The sequence below is a fragment of the Octopus sinensis genome, linkage group LG5 (genome assembly GCF_006345805.1).
Source record: "Octopus sinensis linkage group LG5, ASM634580v1, whole genome shotgun sequence".
Lineage (NCBI taxonomy): Eukaryota > Metazoa > Mollusca > Cephalopoda > Octopoda > Octopodidae > Octopus > Octopus sinensis.
The window spans coordinates 66,761,058-66,784,161 of record NC_043001.1 but is presented as its reverse complement, the minus strand read 5'-3'; the positions used below and the strand labels follow the sequence as shown (position 1 = coordinate 66,784,161).

The window sequence follows — 23,104 nt, the reverse complement described above, 5'->3', positions numbered from 1 at the left end:
AACCCCAGTATTTTAAGTTTGGTTTTTATTGTAGTAGATGTTTGTTTTTGCCATGCCACTAAGTTACAGGGACATATACAGAACAATGCCAGTTATCAAGCATTGGAGAAAACAGATACAAACAGACAAACACAAATATATTCATAGGTATAATATTGATTTTCTGGAGCCTTTAGTTCCAAAGCCTTAAAATCAATTGTATGCGTTTTTTAATTAAAAGGTACTAAAAACCAAATTCTTGATAAAAAATGGCTGATCTTTCTGAACCAGGGACGGTCACCTTGGTCAACAAACACTAAATTAAACAAATATTTAGCTTACTTGAACCATTAAATGAAACACAGAAATTAAATGAAATGAAATACCTGTACATTAATGTAAATCAGTGGCTCTCAGCCATTTTTTTTTCTATGGACCCCTTTGATTCCTATTTTACTTGGATAGACACCCATAGACATTCAATGTTTTAAAATTCCTATTACATTTTTATAATTAAATATTGTTAGGAATTGTGTGAAAAATTCCTAAAATATTTTGTGTATTGTAGAAGTATAGCCAATTTATTGCACATAAATTTTATATGGACCCCCAAAAGCCATATGAACCCTGCCTGTGTAAATTATAAGAGATTCCAGTCCATAAGTGTCTGGAAAATCAGTGTTGTACCTGTATACACAGCTTCCACACAATTTTCATCTACAATTCACTCACTAAATATTACTCGGCCTGAGATCATAAGAGAAGACATTTGTTCATGGTGCAGGACAGAAAAACTGAACTTCAAATTATATGTTTGCAAAGCTAGTTTCTATGAAGACATCATCTTTCCTAAATACAAATGGCAAAGATGTCTACATCAATGTCCAAACAACCCAATACATTATAGTAGATATTACAAGATGACAATCAATTTAATATGTTGTTTAGTTAATTGCAACTTACCTTCATTTAGAGATAATAATGTTACTGCAGTAGAGAGCCGTCCACTGCCAAGACTAACTAGATGAGGTTTCTCTGAATGAACCTTGTATGCTGACCCAGCTTCAGTGACTTCCAGCTGGTCCTGTACAAAATGAAAATATATTAGATTAATAATGAAAACAGCTTTAGCAAACAACTACATACAGTTACATAACAAGCTTGTGGTGAAAATATAGTAATGTAAGCAGCTAAACACACACACACACACAGTTATATAGCCACCATGTTGCTGAACATACAATTTTATAGCCATATATGCACAGCAGTCACTTGCTAACAAGTATAAACTGGTAGCTTGTACCATGATTTCACAAATTGTTTTAGGTGTCTATATAATCACAAGCAGACATCCTCTCAACTTATTTTTGACTCTGCAGAGCATCAAGGATGTGACAGCTAGAGGGAAAACAAGGCTCTACCAGCATTCAGCTGGTCCTTATTTAAAGCTGAAGCAATGTGAAACAATACCCTTTGCAGAAGGATATAGAACACCACCTGATCCAGGAACTGAAACCACAACTTTATGAGTGTAAAGCCAAACCTTGACCACTAGGCTACACACCTTCAATAAGTACGAATGATGGAATAAAAACGTTTAAAGCAACAAAACACAGGGATATATGTTAGCAAGGGTATTCAGTTATGGCTCCTTAAGATCTAAGTTCAAATTTCATTGAGGTCAACTTGAAATCTTTCATCCTCCCTACAAATCATCCTAGATATATTAAGCATGTCATCACCCTCTTAACTATCTGTTTTTCATGCAGAAGGTAACCCAAGTCTAGTCCAAGTTTGCACAAGAAATATCATTAAGTCCATTGTTCTATTTACCAGAGAAGAAAATATACAAACAATAACACTGTTGCATTCCTAATACTAACACTACTGTCTCAGTACATCTAGCAAAAGAAAAAAAAAAAAAAAAAAAAGTACCATGGCGTTTCAAATATCCACTGGACAAGTACTTTGGTATTTTGACCTACTGGCTACAAATTATCCACTGTGCTTCCAATGTCAGTATTTAATCATTATTCATTGTTGGATAATTCTGCTTAGAAAAGACCACACCAATTAGCCGCTTCTATCATAGTTGCCTTTAGATTAAACAAAGTAGATTAACAACAATGTCAATGGGACAGGTAACAAGACAGATTCAATGTATTCTGTGTTATCACTATCTGACAATGGTACATACTGAAAGCTACAAACTATGGTAGACACCAACAGCTACAACCTGCTCATTATCTCAGAAAGCAGAATTTTACAGATGTTCAGCAGGTGTAACAAACTCTGGTAGACGCCCACAGCTACAATCTACACATTATCTCAGAAAGCAGAATTTTACAAACATTCAGCAGGTGTACTGGAAACATACAGGGATGAGAGTAAAATTAATGATTTTGTGGTTAATTAATGATTTCTAACATTGACACAAGCTAACAAGTTTAGGGGAAGAGGTTAAAATTGATTATAAAGATCTTAATACTTGACTGGTATATTTTATTGACCCTAGACAGATGAATGAGATAACTGGCCCAAGAGTAGTTTAAATTCAGAGTGCAGGGATCACAAAAAAAAAGCACAAGTTTTTTTTTCTGTTTTTTTTAATCAGATGGTAAGACCTGACTCCAGTAGGATGTGAACTCACAATCAAAAGACAGTAAATACATTCCTGCAATAAATTCTATAAAAAAGATTCAGCTGCAAGAGTAGATAAAATTAAGTGACAAGAATTTTTACAATGAACACAGATAATGTAAAGCTATCTCCTTCATAGGAAGTTTCTGTTGACTTTTGACAGCTTTATAGAGACACTACCCTGTCATATATCTCACAAGAGGACAAACTAATATAATAAAAGTAGCAGGGAACACACAGAGAAGTACAGACACCATTGCTGGGTGGACATAAAAACTGTGTCCACATAACTTACAGGTGTATACTTCACTCTCCTTGATAACATAGTTCATGCTACTTGAGGGTAGCATAAAACATCTACATATCATTAAGTATGTATGTACACATAAGTGTGTGAGCATATATATATATATATATATATATATATATATGAAGCTGTGTAATATGTATGCAAATACATGTGTCTGCATTTATGAGTAGGTGTGTATGTGTGTATATAGTTGTGTCTCTACATACATGTGTGTATATTATATATATGTTTGTAGTTATGCATGCACATACAGATAAGTGTATGTATACATAAATGTGTGTGTGTGTGTATAGCTATGTTTTATAAGCAGTATGTCTATGCAGTTGTATGAGTAGGTATTTGTGTGTACACACTCAAACATAGTAACTATGACTGAAGCAGTCAAGAAATCCTCACTCACCCATCTCATCCACTGTCAATACCCAAAGAAAAAAAAGAATGTGAAAAGGAAGTAGCCCAGCTCCTACCCTGCAAGTTGTTAACAGTATTGGGCATTGTGTATGGTAGTAGAAGTAGTAGAAGCAGTAAGGACCGAGACTGACATAGTTTAAATAGTAACCCCCCAAAAGTAGGATTATTTACATTTGAATGCAAACTGGTTGAAACAGAGACAAGAAAGGTGTATAATGGGTTGTAAAGGAAGTTTCTCAATGCTTATGGTAATAGCCACTTTAATGTTTCAGTGGGGAGAGAAAGACAGCAGTAAGATTAGTAACATTAATTTTCTCTCTGTATATGTATGTGTGCACACAAAACATACAAATATACATAGAATGGGTGAGAAGGTGCAACTGCAAGCAAGGAATAGACAAGCACTGCATTAGTTAGAGCTTGGAATAATCAAATTCTTAAATTCCAACTTCCTAATCAGAGTAAAGTAATCCAGCAGAAGAGTTGGCCATAAGGAACAGACAGCTTGAATGAATCATGAAGAGGTAAGAGAGAAAAAAAAACCCATAGAAGGAAAGAATTTGTTTATGAGATGTTATGTGTGTATAGAAATTTATATATGTGTAGTTATATAAATATTTATATATACTTCATATTCAAAGCTCTGATGAAGCAATAAGATGTTACCCAACCACCCAGCTATGAGTTTATTGCATCTTATAGCAGTAAAAACTGCGAGATAATGAAGTTCATAAGGTGGGGGGGGGCACACACACCCTTGTCTCGACATTATGTAATGGTTGTAAATGAGCAGCACCATCATGCAGACAAAGTTGTTTGCCTTTATTCTTTGTTTTATTAAACATGTTCGACCAAGAAGAAATGTTACTTTGCTTAGAAACAGATGAGCTAGTGACAAGAAGGGCATCTGGCCATAGAAAATCTGACTCAATGAATCTCATAAGACCCATGCAAGCATGGCAGAGTAGACATCAAAAAGATGATGATGATGATGCCCACACATACATGCAAATAACCACTTGATCTAATATAGTTTCAAAAAAGAAGAACAACATACTTTATGAAAAAATTGCTTGCTTTCATTATTACAATAGACAAAATAACAGGTGTGGATGGTGTTGAAATGTATTTTTTTTTTTTTTTTTTTGTTATGACTGAGGAGGGTAGAATACTCACAGACACCAAAAGAAAACATTAAAAAAAAAGACAAATATTGAAGTGGGCAGTTAATTATGACATCATTTATGACATTGGACAATAAATGAATTTTGATGAAGAAAAGCAGGGAAGACAACCCTTGAAATTTAAATCAAAATAAATTATACTTCTCAGACTATATGGCACCACTAAATCAGAGGTGAGTCTGACCTTTGACTGCATGATGATAATGTGACTAAACTGCACCCTACCACACTGAACTCCATTACAATGGACCCATTACCCCACCTCCCACTACACTGGTCCCATAGGAGTCTGACCTTTAGTAATATTGTAATAACTTTAGATATGGTTCAGTATTATTAAAATTGACTATATTTTAATTAGATGATTTAATTCATACACATACTCACTGTAAAAGTGTTGCTCTGTTAAATATGTTAATAGACACATAACTACAGTAAAGGTTAGGAAGAAATTATAACCCTCTTGACTGACCATGTCATAGAATCTGAGAGATTCAGAGACAAACAATAACTTCAAGAATATTAATTCAAGTGAATAATTAAGGAAAGTTCGTCTGTCTTTTCTCTTTATTTCTAATTACACAACTTATTGGTTTCAATTAATAGTAAAGGAATGAATGATAGGATAAAAGAGTGGAAGACGGAATAAAAGAATCAATACTAGATGGAATGAATGATGGACTTCATATAAATGACCAATACAATATCCCTAACCATCTAACAAAGGCAGGGGGTCTCCAAGCTGTTGCTCAACATACTAGAAAGTGCAACCATTTCTCCTTCAATTCACATCTTAAGACCATATTAAAAAGATAAAAAGGATACATTGGATAGGGTAGTCCTACATATAAAATGTCTGGTGAGAGAGAGAGAGAGAGAGAGAGAGAGAGAGAGAGAGAGTCACTTCTTGAATGTTTTTGATGATATGTCTATTGGATTAGGGTTAAACAATGTTATAGTCATCACTAGTTTAACATCGTTTACCATATCCTTACTATCATCTTGATGGAACCTTCAGGTACCATCTCTATCTTACTATGATTTTGGTGAAACCCTTAGCTACCCTCACTACATCTAACCATCAGCTGCTTGGCTCCCTCAGCTACCCACTCAATATCATTTTATCATTTTCATGATTCCCTCAACAACTCTCACCCTGTCTTAACTATCATCTTGCAAAGTTCATCAGTTACATCTTATTAACAGATAAAAGATTGAGTGGTTATTGTTTTTAGCCCCAGGTTAGCTCTGGTTGAGAGGACCTATGATCAAAAGAGATTTCAGCCATGACCATCCTGTCTCTTTGTGCGTCTATAACTACACTGACAAAACTGTCCTCCCTTCTTTAAGACAGTCTAGAGGTAATTTGGCTGCTAGTGTGACTTCACAGTCTTTTGTACACAATCCTAAAGAGCAACTAATTAGTAGAACTGACAGCTATTTAAAGTAGCCATAGACATTAATGATTACACAAATAAACATTATCCACCGTATCATCTTATACAACTAATGAAGATAGTCCTTTCTTATTTATAAGCCTAAAGAACTGGTGTTAGTGGGGAAGGTGTTGAACAACGAATGGATTAAGTTAGAAAACTGACATTTTGAGATCATATCCAGTGACTTCTTCATCTTCCTCCAGGATCCATAACAATATTGATAACAGCTTATCAAGTATGACTTCTATTCTTATAAAAAGATCTGGCTCAGGCTAAAAGCAATACTTATTCTCATAATTCTTTGCTGGTTCTCTGACAACACACACATACACACACACACACACACACACACACACACACACACACAAACATTAGTTTGTAGATGTCCACATGTGTATGTAGTAGCTATGTCTATATGTGTATGTGTAGTGTGTGTAGTTGCCATGTCTATATGTGTTTATGGTAACTATGTCTAAATGTATGACACTGCTTGAATGATGATGAAACTCTTACAAATACCACATGATGTCAAAATATGGAGACACACACACACACACATGCTAACTGCCAGCAAACCATGGAACAACCTTTCTTATTCTTTACAGATGCAACAGCAAACAGCCTTCTAATTGATGATACATCCTTCCATCCTGTGGGTTCCAAGATGTAAGGGCTTCAGTCATAAATATGGGCAGGATGAAAGATAGGTCTGGTGTGACTGGGGAAATGCTGGAGGGGAAACAAGGGAACATTTGTTGTGTGCAAGAGGTACAACGGAAAGTATACTCAACTAAACTTCTTATGGGCAAAAGACTTCTTCTGAGGGAGTAACAATGATGGTAGTGACGGAGTAGGCATAGTGTTAGTTGAGAAGTGAATAGAGAAAGTAATTGAGGTATAGTGAGAGTATGTGATAGGATTATCAAGATGAGGCTAGTTATAGACAACTCAACAGCAACAGTTATCTTGGCATATGTCCCACAAGCAGGACTATCTAACAATTTGCAACACACACTTTAGAATCTGGTACACATACAAGTCAGACAGATTATGTTCTTGCCAGGAAAAAGCACAGAACATCCATTGTAAATGTCAAAATTCTTCCTGTAGAAGAATGTACTGCACAACATAAATTAGTGGTGACTGACTTCAGAGTTAAAGCTAGGAAGACACAGAGATAAATGCCATGGAGAAGGAAGACATGAAAATTGAAAGATCCTGCAATTGGAAAGGTGGAAATTTAGATACCTGTAATGTATATGAAAACTGGGAATTTCTATGAAATAACTTGTTCAGCACCAATGAACAGACATGTGGCTGGAGTAAAGTCCCAACCAAGCCAAAAGTAACATGGATGTGGAATGATACAGTGGATAGGGCAATAAAAGCAAAGAAACAAGCATGGAAAACTTGGAAGGAAGCGGTTAGTAGGAAACATTACCAAGTGGATAGAAGAGCAGTTAGGCAAGAGCTATATTTGGTTAATCATGAAGCAAAGAAGAAGAGATTTGAACATGTCTTGCAGCATGAGGATTAGAGGTGTAAAGTGTTTAGGATCACAAAGCAGTGTGAAAGAGAGAACCAAGATGTCATTGGTGAGAAGCATATTTGGAATGGTGAAGGCATATTTGTCATTGATATGGAAGATAACAAAGTGGTGTAGAAATGCTATTATGAGAATGCAAGGGGTGAAGAGAGGCTACATTGTGCAGACCTTACAGAGAAACCAATTCAAGTTGATTGCCACATAGAAAATAAGGTGATCAAGGAAATGAAGAGTAGGATAGCTGCAGAGATGCTCAAAACATCTGGTGAGGTAAGCTACAGGATTACCACTCAGATAGTAAATAAGGTCATACAAGGATGAGTCATATCCATTGACTGGTGTAACAATGTCATTGCAAACTACTACAAAGGTAAAGGGAGAATACCTTTGAGAGAAGCAGTTATAGAGGAATTAGATGAATGGATCAGGTTATGAAGGTCACAGAGAATGTCATTGCACAATTGATTCATGGAAGGATAGATAAGATGAAGCTTGGTTTCATGCCTAGAAGAGATGCAATGTTCCCAGTGAGACAACTACAGGAGAAAAACTTAGTGATGAATAAACCATTGTTCCTAGCCTTTGTTAACCAAGAGAAGGCATTTGACTGTACCATATTCCATAATCTGGTGTTCACTAAGGAAACTTAAGTAGGAAAGACAGGATCCTGGTACCCTCAGGGAAATAGCTTTATTTGATATGCAGAAAAGGAATAGGTATAGACTCCATATGCTGCACTCACTGTAAACTATGGATAGAGAAGAGATGTAGCAGAATCACAGACAAACTAGCAGAAAATATAAGCTTCATATGTGATAGATGGACTGGAACAGTATGTTCCATGAACACACCAAAAATGAATCCCTTGAATACCTGAATAGCTCACTAGAATTAGTTGAAAGTTTTTGTAACTGAGGAGACGTCATCAGCAAAAAAAAAGTGATTGCCCTGAAAGAATAACAGCCTGATTAAGAACAAGATAGAAAAAGTTCAGAGAGCTACAATGATCTTTTCTCACAGAGTGAAAAGCAGATTGTATGATACTTGTGTTAGAACTGCAATGCTGCATGGTAGTGAGACATGGGCCTTGAACACGGAGAACATGAGAAGACTGGAAAGAAATGGAGTGAGCAGGCTCCACTGGATGTGTAATTTAAGTGTGCATGAATGACATAGTAAGTGTTGGGAAAGACTATAAGAGAAATCAGATACAAGAAAGAAGACTGTGCTAGTACAGATATGTGATGTGTATGGACGAGGACAGATGTACTAAGAAGTGCTGATTACTAAATGCAGCTGGAGCCTGTACACAAGGAAAACACAGGAAGACATGGGATGAAGTGGCGAAGGCTGGCCTCAGAACCTTGAGCTTTGCAGCAGAAATGACAAAGGACCTGGACATCTAACGATATAAAGTTTTCATGAAAATCTACCCATTGCAGTAAAACTGGTGTGTATATGTGTGTGTGTGTGTGTGTGTGTGTGTGCGTCTTTATGTATAACAAATACTCTCCTCACATCTCTACCCCCATACAATCTTGCAACCACCCCCAACTACTACAACTGCTACACAAGATGCACTTGGACACATCACCCATATCTCTTTGGGGATACCACTAATTCATTTTCACTCATTCACCTAAAAGTGAGTTACCATGTAGCTCCTCTACAACATGAACCTGCCCTGCCCCAACCTCTTCCCTCATACCATAACCCCTATATAACATGAGGATGCAGTGCCCTCATCTCCTAGAGTTTGAAAACTTGCAAGCTACATAATGACTTTAATAGTGAAGTGGCATGAAAAGAAGCACCCAGTACAAACTGTAAAGTGGTGCTTGGCATTAGGAAGGGCATTCAGGTGTAGAAACTATGCCAAAGCAGACATTGGAGCACAGTACCATCCTTGGGCTCACTGAATCCAAACAAACCATTCAAACCATGCCAGAATGGAATATGGATGTTAAATGATGATGATATGATGGCCTTATTTCAGTCTCTGTCAACTAAATCCACTCACAAAGCTTTGGTCAGTTTAGGGCTATAGTAGAAGATACTTGCCCAAGGTGTAATGTAGTGGGACTGAACTCCTTAATCACACAGCTGTGCTGTGCCTATTAGGTGTATAAATGCAGGCATGGCTACATATCTAACCCTAAAGAATGCCCATAAGAAATTGAAACTAAATTTTAAGTGTATTGCAAAGTCACTGGACATGAAATGGAAGTGCACAGATATGGGGAACATTCAGTTTTAAGAACCTTAAGAATAGATAAAATTTAGTTGGATATTGAATCAGCTTTTATTTTGAGTTCATATAGATTCCATTGAGTTTATGCTGAATTGTGAGTTGAGAGGGGAGAGAGAGCTACAGAGAATGAAAGGGATAGAGGGAGGGAGAAAGCATGTAAATGGGTAACATGAAAAAAAAAAAAGAAACAATTGCTAATAATGAAAGAGTAAAGAAAGACAAAAAGAAAAATGATCAAATAGCTGGGACAGTCTATAAAGTAAAGTCAACATACTTTAAAAATAAAAAAAAATGGATTGAAATTCCTTAAAAGTCACAAAATAAATATAATAGAGTAAAAAAAATTATAATTAACAGAAGACTGTCAAGTTTTTAGATTTTAAGACTGAAGAGAAATTTGAAAATAGAAACAGAAGAAATAAGCAAAAGGATTTAAAAGGAAAAAAGAAATAAAATGTTTTCAGAGAAAATTGAAAGTATGTTTTTACCAAGTTTGGATTTATTTAGATAATATATATAAATGGGTTAAAACAGCAAAGTGTAGTTGAGGGGGTTGGAATAAAACATAGGCAGAAATAATAAGAGTTTTAGTCAGTAAGATAGGTTTAATGTTAACGGACATCAAAGAAGTTAATTAATAACACATTTACAATGTTTTGTGCTACATTGATAGAAATTTTGGTTTATCAGAATAGTAAAAAAGTTAGCAGTGAAGATAAATCTGACAGACATAATTGGTTACGCCATGTTTTAGGGTGTTTCAGAATCCAGATAAAACTCATGGTTATCAAAAGTACTTGAGGACTATGCACTCGGAGAACTATTGGTTGATGTTGTTAAACTCTTGGATAATAAAAGAAGAGATACACAATGCCTGATAAAAAAAAAAAGAAGAAAAAACTGATTGGTCATGGCCAGAATGTTTTTGACCATAAACCTGTTTGATCAGGAATGGTTTAATGCTAAACAACAACATCATCATCATCATCATCATTGTTCGACCGTGGTCAAGACAATGGAATTTACCATGCTACGCCAGACTTCACGGTCCATCATGGCAACAACAAAAGGTAATTGGAAATTAAAATGAAGAAACCAAAGGGAGATAGGAAGAATGGTTATCACCATTAATAAAATAATGTAGTACCAAAATTAATGACATCTAATCCCCCAGAACATTCGTTTTCAAGGGGCCTTATCTCTTATGGTACTGCTTCAGCATGTAAGGAGGATATTTCTATATTACCAAAGATTCTTTCAGAAGATATTTGGAGGATTAGAAAAATCTACTATAAATAATGCTTTCAAGAAGAAGGATAAAATGATGTAGAATTCTGTAATAACTAAATCAAAGTTCTAAAAATAAAATATAAATTTGTCAGAGATGAAAGTTATGAAAATGGTAAAATTTAATCTGTAATTTCTACTTTCTATCTCTCTGGTGGCCACTGAAAATAATTATGAATGATTAATAATCACTTGAAATTACAGTCATCTAGTACTAACATATGCTTTTTTTCGGCAAGATTACTTTTTATAAACTTCATTACCTAATTCTTTACCTTCCCACTAGGTGTCATTAGTTGTGAGAGACAACAAAGTGAAGAACTAAAGAGGACATGTTAACTACTACACTGATGTTTCAATTATCCTTGTTATACAACGAATGAGATTGAAATCAGCAGTTTCCAACTTTGTTTTACTCATGGCACCTACTCCTCTTCTTTACTTCAGTGGTCCCACTTCATAAATGTTTATTAAATGAAAAAATATTTTCCCATTCGCCAAGTTTATTAGTTGCAGCTGTGTCATCAAAAAACAAAGTGTTTGTAGAGACTTAAAAACATGCCCATTTTTTAGCAGAGAAAACTGTTTTAACAAACAAAACTCTATAAAGACATAAATGTGTGTGTAGGAGTCATATTGCAGTAAGGTCTGACATACATTAACTTTAATAATGTGGAATTTATTAACAAGAAAATATTATCAGAAACCTAAAATATATAAACTCAAAGAAGTATGAGGAAAATTGATGTTAAATGATGGTGGTGATGCTGATGATTGTGGTAGTGTGGTGGTGAAACTGGTGATGATGATGCTGGGCATGATTATAGTGGTGGTAGTAGTGGTGGCTAGGATGATGATAATGATGAAGGCCATCTGTACTGTGGTACACCAAGCTACATCTCATGGCACAACAATGTGTTGTTGCACATTGAGGTGCTATGCAATGTAACTAAGAATGCAACAAAAATAATCTAGTTTTATTTAAATAATAATGCACAGGTTCTAAGTGTAACTATTATTTCTAACTATCACAGACACTACAACTCTTAAATTAATTATACCTCTCTAGATTATATCTTAACAAAACTATTTTACTTCAGTCTTTAAATAGAAACTATAGAAGAAGTCCCAGCAGAAGTCTCAAAGTCAAACCATACCATAAACTTTCATCATTTTATAAACTGAATCAAGTTTAATAAATCTTTACCACAAAACTGTTCTACACCATCTGATTCAATCTTGTCTGCTTTGGTCACATTTTTTTGTTTGATACACTGAAACCAACAGACCAATTATCATGCATCTGCCTATTCTGGAGTAGTAGACATGTAGATTTCTAAGTATTTGGGTGACCAGAAAACAGCATAGTAGTAATAGACTCAGACCCCTATCAAAATACTCTGTGCAACCAATGGTACAATACTCTGACTACAGTACTGTATGTACTTTACACAACCAAATCTCACATCATACAGTGTGTAATATAGTAAGAGATCAAACTAAAACATGTTATATCACAAACTGACATGCTGCTTCTAAACCTTTAACTACTTCTAATGTTGAGGTCTGCTGGCAAAGATGAAGACCACATAAATCAAAACAGATATTTCTTTTCATTCCATTAATGTTGACTAATTCAACAAAAGAAAATAATCCAAAGTTCTATTGTATTGTAGAGAAAGTCAAAAGAAATTATGTAAAGTACAAAGTGTAAAAGAGAATATTCCTGTCATCTTGTATTGTTTAGGCATAAATTATTGAGACATTGTCAAAATTATGATGATAAGAAAACACACAATTTTGCTAATAATGTTGCTCTAATTGTTATATCACAATTCTAAATATGGACACAGGAATGGTACTTCTATGGGTATTGGCAGAATTGTTAGAGAGCTTGGATCAATTACAGTTGTTTATGTTCTAAGTTCAAATCACACCGAGGTCAACTCTCCCTTTCATCTTTCCAGAGTGGATTAAATAAAATACCAGTCATGTACTGGGGTGCATATAACCAACAATACTACCCCACCACTACTTAAATGTGGTCCTGTGGCACTATTAGAAATTAATAATTAAAATATTTTAATAATAAATGAGTGAACATCACCAGTCAAATTAGTTAAATAAATAAAACACTTTTTCATTCAACATGAGAATCAGTAATTTATCTTATTCAAGTAAATTAATGAGGTTTTATAATGATGTAGTCATCAATGGTTAATTGATATTATTGGTTTTCAAAAAGCAAATAGGATTTGTGACACTGAAACCTTTATTTAGATCATTAGGGACAAGAATTTGGTAGATTCTACTACATCAAAGTATTGTTTTATTCCTTTCAGTCATTTGATTGAAACCATGTTGGGGTACCATCTTCAGTCAATTATTTCAACCATAATACCTTACCAGGAGATAATTTCATCAATCTTGGATGGTGGAACAGCTAAGTTGAGCTTGATGTACATGGATGTAACTAGAACATAAACAAATATATATATATTTTTGTTTGATGCGCTAAAGCCAACAGACTAGTTATCATGCATCTACCTATTCATGAGTAAGTAGACATGTAGGTTGTTGCTAAATATTTGGTTGATTATCTCCATAACACAGATCTACTTAAATAGCACTGACCCAACATTTTATCAGATCAACAACACTGATATCATAAGATCTAAAATAGCCCAAAATTGATGTTAAAATGTATGATAATTAATCATTTCTTATACTGGTACAGGGCCATGCATCTTCAAGAAGTGGTAATACAATCTATTGACTTAAACTCCTATAAACATAGGTTCTACAGGGTCCATTGGACCTAAATGTATTACAAACAAGGCTGATCTGACTGAAATTTGAATTCAAAGAGAGATAAAACTAAATATTACACAGCATATAATCCAGCCAACCTACTGCAATAATTTCAGCAGACAACTGCCTGATTAATATTATAGAATTATAATAAATCATAATAAGTACAAATACAACCAGCCCTATATGCATTCTGTTTAATCACCTCATAATACTATACAACACAATCCACCCCACACAACACATCAAAATAATCATCATTCAGTATTATAATACAACAATCACCACCCAATACTATAACACAACACACATCAACATAATCACCATTCAGTACTATTATTCATCTTCTACACAATCACATCCTAATACTACAGAAACTTTAAGAAATAAGACTAAAAAAATGCTATCTTGTTGCTATTTCTTGTTGAGTGTCTTCCTGACACCTAGAGCAAAGAAACTCAGCAGAATTGTTAGCATGCTGGGCAAAATGCTTAGTGGTATTTCATCTGTCCTTACTTTCTGGGCTCAAATTCCACTGAGGTCAACTTTGCCTTTCATCCTTTCTGAGTCAATAAAGTAAGTATCAGAGGCACATTGGGAGTCAATGTAACTATCCCTCTCTCCCAGAGATTCAGGTCTTGTGCCTATAGTAGAAAGGATTATAATTATTACTATTACTATTATTATCATCAAGGTGATGAGCTGGCAGAATTGTTAGCACACAAGGCAAAATGCTTTGTGGCATTTCATCTGTCTTTATGTCCCGAGTCCAAATACCACCAGGGTCAACTTTAACTTTCATCCTTTTGGGGTCAATGAAATGAGTACCAGTTGAACAGTGGTATTAATGTAATCGACTTATCCCACCATCCTGAAATTGCTGGCCATGCACCAAAATTTGAAGCAACAACAACTGCTGCCACCTTTTACATAATAAAATATCAGTCTATTTTGTTGACAAGCTGCATGTGGTGCTTCTCTATTTAACATCATCCTGATATGTTGATAAATAATGAACAGCAACAAAAGTGTTTTAATATAGTCCATGTGAAGTAAAATCAACAATTACATTCATGATTTAGAAACAGATGTCTAAAATAACATCCACAAACTATAAATATAATAGTCTAGACTGAACATTAAAGTGGATTTTATCTAAACAAGATTATTAAAATCTGATGGTGCTGATGAATAAATGGCAAGCACATAAGGCAGTGAGAACTCTTTAGTCATGCTGGGGACAAGACAATCCCTCTAGTGCTGGTACCACTGTAAAACATATTGAGTACACTACTATACAAAGCAGATGGTGTATGAATGGAGAGGACACAGAGGACTCTTTAGTCTGATCATGATCAAAAACATACTGAGTACATGCTGTGAAGTGGTTGACAATAAGAAGAGCATTCAACCACAGGAAATGTAACAGAAATGAATCATACAAGTGAGGTGTGGTTTCCAACTCTTCTTATGGGACAGAAACTTGGAATAAGAACTAAGTTAGACTGCAACAATATGTTCAATCCATGTGGAAGAGGAACTATAGCTCAGTGGTTAATCCATAAGTAGATTATTTCAGATCTCAAGAAATATATTATGTTGTACTTTAAGAGTAAATCATCATCTTCATTGCCTTGATATTTATTTTACATTTTTTTTATTGTCTAAAGTCACTTATAAAGTCTTGTTTTTTTATGTTTTTACTAGCAAGGTCTGTGGAGGAAGGGGCAGTGACAGTGGCCTTTACAGACCCACTCCAAATGATGTAACTGATGCCTTTAATGTTGTCAGGCAATGGCATTCTGGTGAGGAGAGATAGGGCCTGGATAGGTGACATGAAATGGATGAAGGAAGGTGGAAAGACAAGTGGGCCAAGGACACATGAGTGAAGGTGGAATGTGACTAACCATCTAGGTGGAACAGAGACCATTACTGTAATGACAGGAAAGAGAGAAGACAATATGTATGTGGGCCAGAAGCTGGAATGTGTTGGTGAGTGACTTTATACCAATGAATGCAACATGTGCAATAGAAGGAAAATAAATTTATTACTGTTGTTGTTTATACCCAAAGCTATGCCCTAATCTAGTAGGTCTATGATCAAAGGAATTTCAACAGTAACCACCTCTTATTTGTTATCCACACACCCTGCATCTACATTATCCAAATTGTCTTTCCTTTTTTTTTCTTTTTAGCTATCTTTTATGGGAGATCTGGTTGCTATTTCTGGCAGACAAGTGACCACATAAAACTCCTCTATGGCTTGTTGCCTTTTATTTGGTGGGGTTGTTTAGCTCCAGGTCCTTTGATCCAGCAGACCTATGATGTCTTCAGCTCTGCATGAGTCTCTTCAACTGTAACCATTCCATCTTTTTTTTTAAACATAGTGTAACTAACTACATTATCCAATGTAACATTCCAATGTATCATTATCCAATGTAACATGGATGGGTACAATTTGAGGGATATTTAGCTGCTGTTTCTAACAGGTTTAGCAACCACACAGAAGATTCTTACCCCTTTTTTCACTAAATATTAATTAATTTCACAACAATATTCTAAAACTATAATTTCAATAAATAAATGAACAAATAGGGGATCTGCAGATGGATGAATTAAGAGGGTCCAAGTGGAAGGGTTAGGGGTTCATATCCTGATACTGGCATCATAGTGACATCATGACAAAGACCAAAAGAATGATATTGACCACATCTCTATACCTTGACAGTAAACAGTTTGTGATTCTCACATGTAATAATGGAAGACTTTGAGGTTTGAATTTTGATAGTTACACAAAATATATCCTAACAATATATCGAAATCGAATTGAACCAGCCAGGATCCCTGGTCTGGTGGTACGTAAAAAGCACTATCCGACTCGTGGCCGATGCCAGCGCCGCCTCGACTGGCTTCCGTGCCGGTGGCACGTAAAATACACCAATCCGACCGTGGCCGTTGCCAGCCTCGCCTGGCACCTGTGCAGGTGGCACATAAAAAGCACCCACTACACTCACGGAGTGGTTGGCGTTAGGAAGGGCATCCAGCTGTAGAAACATTGCCAGATAAGACTGGAGCCTGGTGCAGCCTTCTGGCTTCCCAGATCCCCGGTCGAACCAACCAACCCATGCTAGCATGGAGAACGGACGTTAAACGATGATGATGATGATGTGAAATTCAATAAATATAAATACTGACATATATGGGAATTGTGTAAAATAAAATCTAAAATAGGATTAGTTCTTGATAGCTAGACAACATAAAAGATGGACAAATGTCTTCTTCTATAGATCTGGATTGTGAGTGAATTTGGTAGAGATAAAAGTAGCCTGTCTATGTGTCATCATCATTTAACATCCATGTTCCATGCTGGCATAGACTGGACAGTTTGACAGGATCCAATGGACCCAAGGACTGTATTGTGCACATGTCTGCAGATGCCCTTCCTTATATCAACCACTTTATAGCGTGCGTATGTGTGAAAGAGAGAGAGAGAGAGACAGACAGACAGACACATACACACACGTGTATAAATATATGCTCTGGACCACTTTGATTATATTCACTTTTCTGTAACTTGAAAGTATACTCTGACACCTCTTCACCACTATCTTCTCGCCTTTTCTAGCCATGTATCACTTCTACTGCAACACACCGGTTTTACCTAATCATCAGCTGGTGTAAAGTCACCTCCCTCAATAACATCCACTAACTCAATTGAGGAGCCTTGTGTTGCAAGTTACTCGGTGATCTTATTAGTGCTTGTGTCACATAAAATACAGCCAGTACACTCTGTGAAATGGTTGGTGTTAGGAAGGATATCCAGCTAAAGAAATTGTATCAATGCAGATATTCGAGCTTGATGCAGTCCTCTGATTCGCCAGCTCCTGTCAAACTGTCCAACTAATGCCAGATGTTAATCAATGCTAATGATGATATTTATGGGTATGTGTGTGTGCTGTTGTCTCTTTGTCTTCACATCACATGATGGTTGTAAGTGAGACTCACTATCATACAAGCAGTGTTCTTTGTTTCCAATCCCCCATAAAAACAAGTCTAGGAGGAAATATTAATTTGCTTGGAAACAAGGGTTGAATGGCAACATGAAGGGTGTCCAGTCATCAGAAATTTGCCTCAACAAATTGTCCAACCCATGTGATCATAAAAAAGCAGACATTAACCCTTTCGTTACTATATTTCTGACCAAAATACACCCCTCATGAATTTCAATTAAATTCTAAAATAATCATGAATCTAGGCTTGTTTCATTAAATAACTGTAACTTTTTTACTTATCAACATATTAATGTGATATTTGGAACATAATTAAAGAAAGGGTTCTTAATCAATTCTATTGCATAACTTTTGTCTCAAAGAGACTTTAATTACAGGTAAATCCAGGTAAATTGAGCAAAAGGTAAAAATATTAAAATTTTGTTTAAACATCACCATAGAAAATGAATCATCAGCTAATATTCAAATGGGTATGCAACAAAATTTTGATAAAGAAGAATTGTGCACATCACTATATCATCAGTTGAATTTAATGCACAACAGGTGTACCATAAAGGTGGAATAAAGTGAAATACTGGAATCCACCGCAAGTTTGACCGAACTAAAGATATCGGTCAAAAATTAATATACGGCTCTGGTTATGGTATGGAAGTGATAAATTCCAGACCACATCGTTCCCTAGGCCATGCTGACTAACATTATTTTCCCTGTATAAAAACTAAATCCACGCAGTACCCAGTATTTGCTTCACAAATTTTCCGAAATTTGAAGCCCCATTTTGTGTTTGTTTACATTTTGCGTAAGTTTGTTTCCACATTGATCGCTTCAAACAATAACTTCCAGACCACATCATACCCTAAGCCATGCTGACTAACATTAGTTTCCCTGTATAAAAACTAAATCCACAACAGTACCCAGTATTTGCTTCACAAATTTTCCAATTCGGAATCAATGCTTGATAACATGAAACTCCTATCCATTTTAAAAGTTGAAGAAAAATTGATGCCGAAAAAAATGGGGAAAAAAATCTGCCAAAATTCAGGGAATTAAAATTACACGTCGATCGTTGTACAAAACTGTAGATGAACTGTTTACGAAGTATAATCACGTGTTTTCACGAATGTACTAAAGAGATTTGCTCTGATATTCTCATTTAAATATGAATAGGTAAATTCGGGCGGCTTTGGGTGGTTTGGTCACATTAACCAAAACTTTTTTCGGGCGGCTTTGGGCGATTTGGTAACGAAAGGGTTAAGATGATGATGATAACTACATAAAAATATAATTGTCAAATTGGTTGACAGGTAACTTAAGGGAGGTAACTGAGGCCTTGGAAAACCAAGAGAAAAGTTAATCTGTAGCAGATTTAACAAAACGTAGCAGGTGTTTCAGCTACACAGAAATCTTTTTCAGTTTGTGTGGGTGGAAATATGTTAGACAATATTTTTGCATAAATTGGAGAAATTAAGTTTTTAAATTAATTTGTTTTTCATGTGAAAAATCAAGTAGAGGATATTTTTGTTTTGTGAACTCAATATTTCAGGGTTAAATAAATGAAATCTAATAAAGCAACACTAAACAGTTGTCATGTGAAATGAAATATGTTATACTTAAAACCTTTCATTTATTTACTTTATGAAAAGTAAAGAGCTAACAGTGTTGGATGATGAACTGATGTTGATAACAACTTCCCATCAGATGTTTCACATTAGAGTTTTAATGGCTCGTTACTTCCATCCTCGACAAGGGGAAATAAGACAGATGTTGCAAGTAATTAATTGACATTTGTTCATCATTGAAAAAAGATTCATATAGAATTTTTTATTATTTTATTTCAGACAACATGAAACAAAAATAATAACAAAGAACCAACTCCAGCAAAGGAGGTTGATTTCATAGAAAACCCCCCAGTTAAATCAAAGTCATCTTCAAATTACATCCTATTGTCTTGAAAAGGGAAGAACACACTAGGTAATATAGTTGTAATGTTTGAGAAAAAGACAACATGGTCATAGTTTGATCATTTTTGACCATTGATCAGCTCAGTCAGACTTCATTTGGAGATAATCAACAAGTCTTCTACAACTAAGACATCAACCTGAGTCTTTCATACTCAACAATTATCTGTCTCTATAGGTGGGAAGTCTGATAGACAGTCATATTTTTGTTATTATATACCTTCTCTGCAATAAATAGTTGGCTGTGCCCCATTTTAACCCGTACACAAAATGACAGCCAGCTCCTAATTGATTCTTGGTCTACCAACTTCTCAAATTCCTTAAAACTGAACTATTTTTCAATGTCCATGTCACAATAATGTATCATTAAAGGCTGTACAAAAGTCTGAACTGTTCAACATATGATCTTTGTTCAACAACTGTCAAATCACCAGTTCAATAGTTTTCTCAGTTACTTCCTTTTCCATTCTCCTCTAACTCTAATAGAAATGTTACTTCTCTTATTCTTGATTTCTACAATACACCCAAGTCCTTACATTTTAGGAGGAAAGGAATAATAAATTACACTGAATCAGACCACTATAAATTTTATTGATCCCTGAAGAATGAAAAGCAAAGCTGATGTTGACAGGATTTGAACTCAAAATATTTGGAGCAGATTCTCTATTTTCTTAATGGCTTTTTACCAATAGCAATTACTCAACTGTGGATAAATCAATGAAAAAACCTTTACATAGTTATTGAAATTGCTAGAAATAGCAGCCAAATTCACTGAAATCATACCTTAATTCCTTGACAAGAGAGGAATACATGGAACAAAATATTCCTAGATACAGAAAAATTATGAGATGGTCAAGGCTGGAATGTCTTTATAGTCCTGACTCAATCAGGGATAACCAGAGCCAAACAACATTTCATCTCTGAGGGAAATAATTTATATGTTTCAGCTCATTTAAATGCAATAACTACCAACTCTACTAACAGGTACCATCATCATCACCACCATTTTAAAGTGTACTTTTCCATGCTTACAGAAGATTTCATTGAGGCAGAATTTTCTATGACCAGATGCCTTTCTTGTTAGCAACCCTCCTGTTTTTAAACAAGGCAATAAATCGCTCAGACTATCAAACAATGAACAACCTTGACATGTTTTTCTAGAGAACTGCAAACACACAAAACCACCTTTTCAATCAGTATACTCATCAAGACAAAGAGAATATGCACTCAGTCACTCACATACACATACACACCTATGCACAGACAGACATATTTTGAAAACATTCCTAATAAAATGACATGTCAAATAAAACTCTTTTTTATTAAATCATCATCATCATTAAACATCCACTTTTCCATGCTTGCATGGGTCAGGCAGAGTTTTTGAGTCAGATTTTCTAAGACCAGATGTCCTTTCTGTGGTCAACCCTCACATGTTTCCAAGCAAACAAATTTTCCTGAAGTTAGCTGTTTTCCAGGGAAAACTAGAAACTTGCTTGTATGATGATGCTCATATACAACCATCATGAAATTCCAAGAGAAGGATACACACACAAATAACACATACATATATATATGATAGGCTTCTTTTAATTTCCATCAACCAAATCCACTCACGAGTCTTTAGTTATCCTGAGGCTATAGTAGAAGACACTTACCCGAGATGCCATGCAGTGAGACTGAACCCAAGACCACATGGTTGGGAAGCAAGCAACTTAATCATACAGCCACACTCATGCCTATATGTAATTATAATAATTATTATTTAAAATGATTTGGTTGCGAACATTTGGGAGTGTAATTCAAATGGCCATAGAAGAAATAAAAGTTTCTGAAACATCAATGACATTTTCTATTACACTGTGTAACAAGATTAAAATTTTTTTTTTTTTTGGTCAGTCCTATTTGCTTCTATCTACAATTCAAAGGAAATGACTACTATTCCTTTCAAATTTTGCCTCCGTGACCCTTTAAACTTTGCTTATGTGACCGAACAGATTCAGTGCTAAGTTTCTGAAGCTGAAATATCATTGTAGCAAATATTCTGCTCAATATTTGTTTGTCAGTTGCTTGATCATAATCACAAGCATGTCCCTTAGTGGCTGACACTGATCATGAGCAGGAGTAGTAGGAAGCATCATAGCTATATGTTGAGAAAGATTCTTTAGGGTTTGAATAAATGTAACAAACAAAGTCTGAAGAAAATATTAGCCATTTTTCATACCTTCTAGGAGTAAGCAAATAAGAAATAACAGTTGCTACCGAAGGACAAAAATTGAGTTGCACAGCGTTATCTGTCTTTTCTAATATGTTTTGCTCTCAGCATTAAAGTCATCACAGTCAATTATAAACTAAATGCAATATCATACTTGTTATTGCTATTGCACTGAAGTAATGAAAAATTGGAGCTAACATTATGTTAAAAATTGAGCTCTAAAATCTATGGATATTTCATTTTGTTCCTTAGTATATTGAAAAAGTGTGTGTGTGTGTGAGAGAGAGAGAAAGAGAGAGAGAGAGAGAGAGAGAGAGAGAATGTGTGTGTACACAGGCTTCTTCCAGTTTCTTTCTACCAATTTCATTCACAAGGTATTGGTCAAGCTGCAGCTATAGAAGAGGACACTAGTCAACAGTGTTCATTGAGTGAGACTGAACTCTTAACCACATAATACCAAAGTGAACTGCTTAACTACACATCCATACCTGTGCCTATTAAATGTAAGAATTAATGCTTGAAATTACTAATTAAAAAACATTAGTGAGGAAACTACTCGAATCTCTGAAACCAAAGTTCAAAGAACAAAGGAAACTGAAAGAAGAAGAATAGAGAGTAAAATTGTTTACTTACTATTTTATTTGGTCCAATATGTTGTTTTACAGTAGTTTTTGAAGAAATTGAATTCATTTTGCTTGTAAATCACTGGTAAGAAAAATATATCACATATTTCTTTGTATCTGGAAAAGAAGGAAATGTTTAATTGATTTTCTTAAATTGATTTATTGAAGAGAAAATATTTAGTAAGAATAAAATAAGATGTCAAAATATTTAATTTCTTCATAGTCACCTCTGCCATGGCTATTACTGCTGTCATTTTTACATCCAGTTTCCCATTTAGCATGGATTGCATTGGTTCATCATAGACCAAATCAGCTTTTATCCAGAGCTAATGCCCTCCCAGACAAGGTGAGGCCTTGATCTAGCTTATACATTTCACTTTTAACATGTTTTCTATGGTTGGATGCCCTTCCTATCACCAACCACTTTATGAAGTGAACTA

At 35.1% G+C, this 23,104-nt stretch overlaps 1 protein-coding gene across 10 annotated transcripts in view; it reads right to left on the bottom strand.

The window, feature by feature from the left end:
• LOC115211639 (pleckstrin homology-like domain family B member 1) overlaps positions 1 to 23,104 on the bottom strand; it is a 487,008-nt gene that overhangs the window by 254,999 nt on the left and 208,905 nt on the right. For all 10 annotated transcript variants that reach the window (XR_004999075.1, XR_004999074.1, XR_004999079.1 and 7 more), the window contains exons 3-4: positions 22,675 to 22,781; positions 943 to 1,063 (exon numbers count right to left, since the gene is read on the bottom strand). Coding sequence is in view for 3 of the 10 variants with exons in the window: in XM_036502721.1 (XP_036358614.1) it covers positions 943 to 1,063; positions 22,675 to 22,731 (178 nt within the window). In the remaining 7 variants the exon portion in view is untranslated. The remainder of the gene's footprint in view (positions 1 to 942; positions 1,064 to 22,674; positions 22,782 to 23,104) is intronic.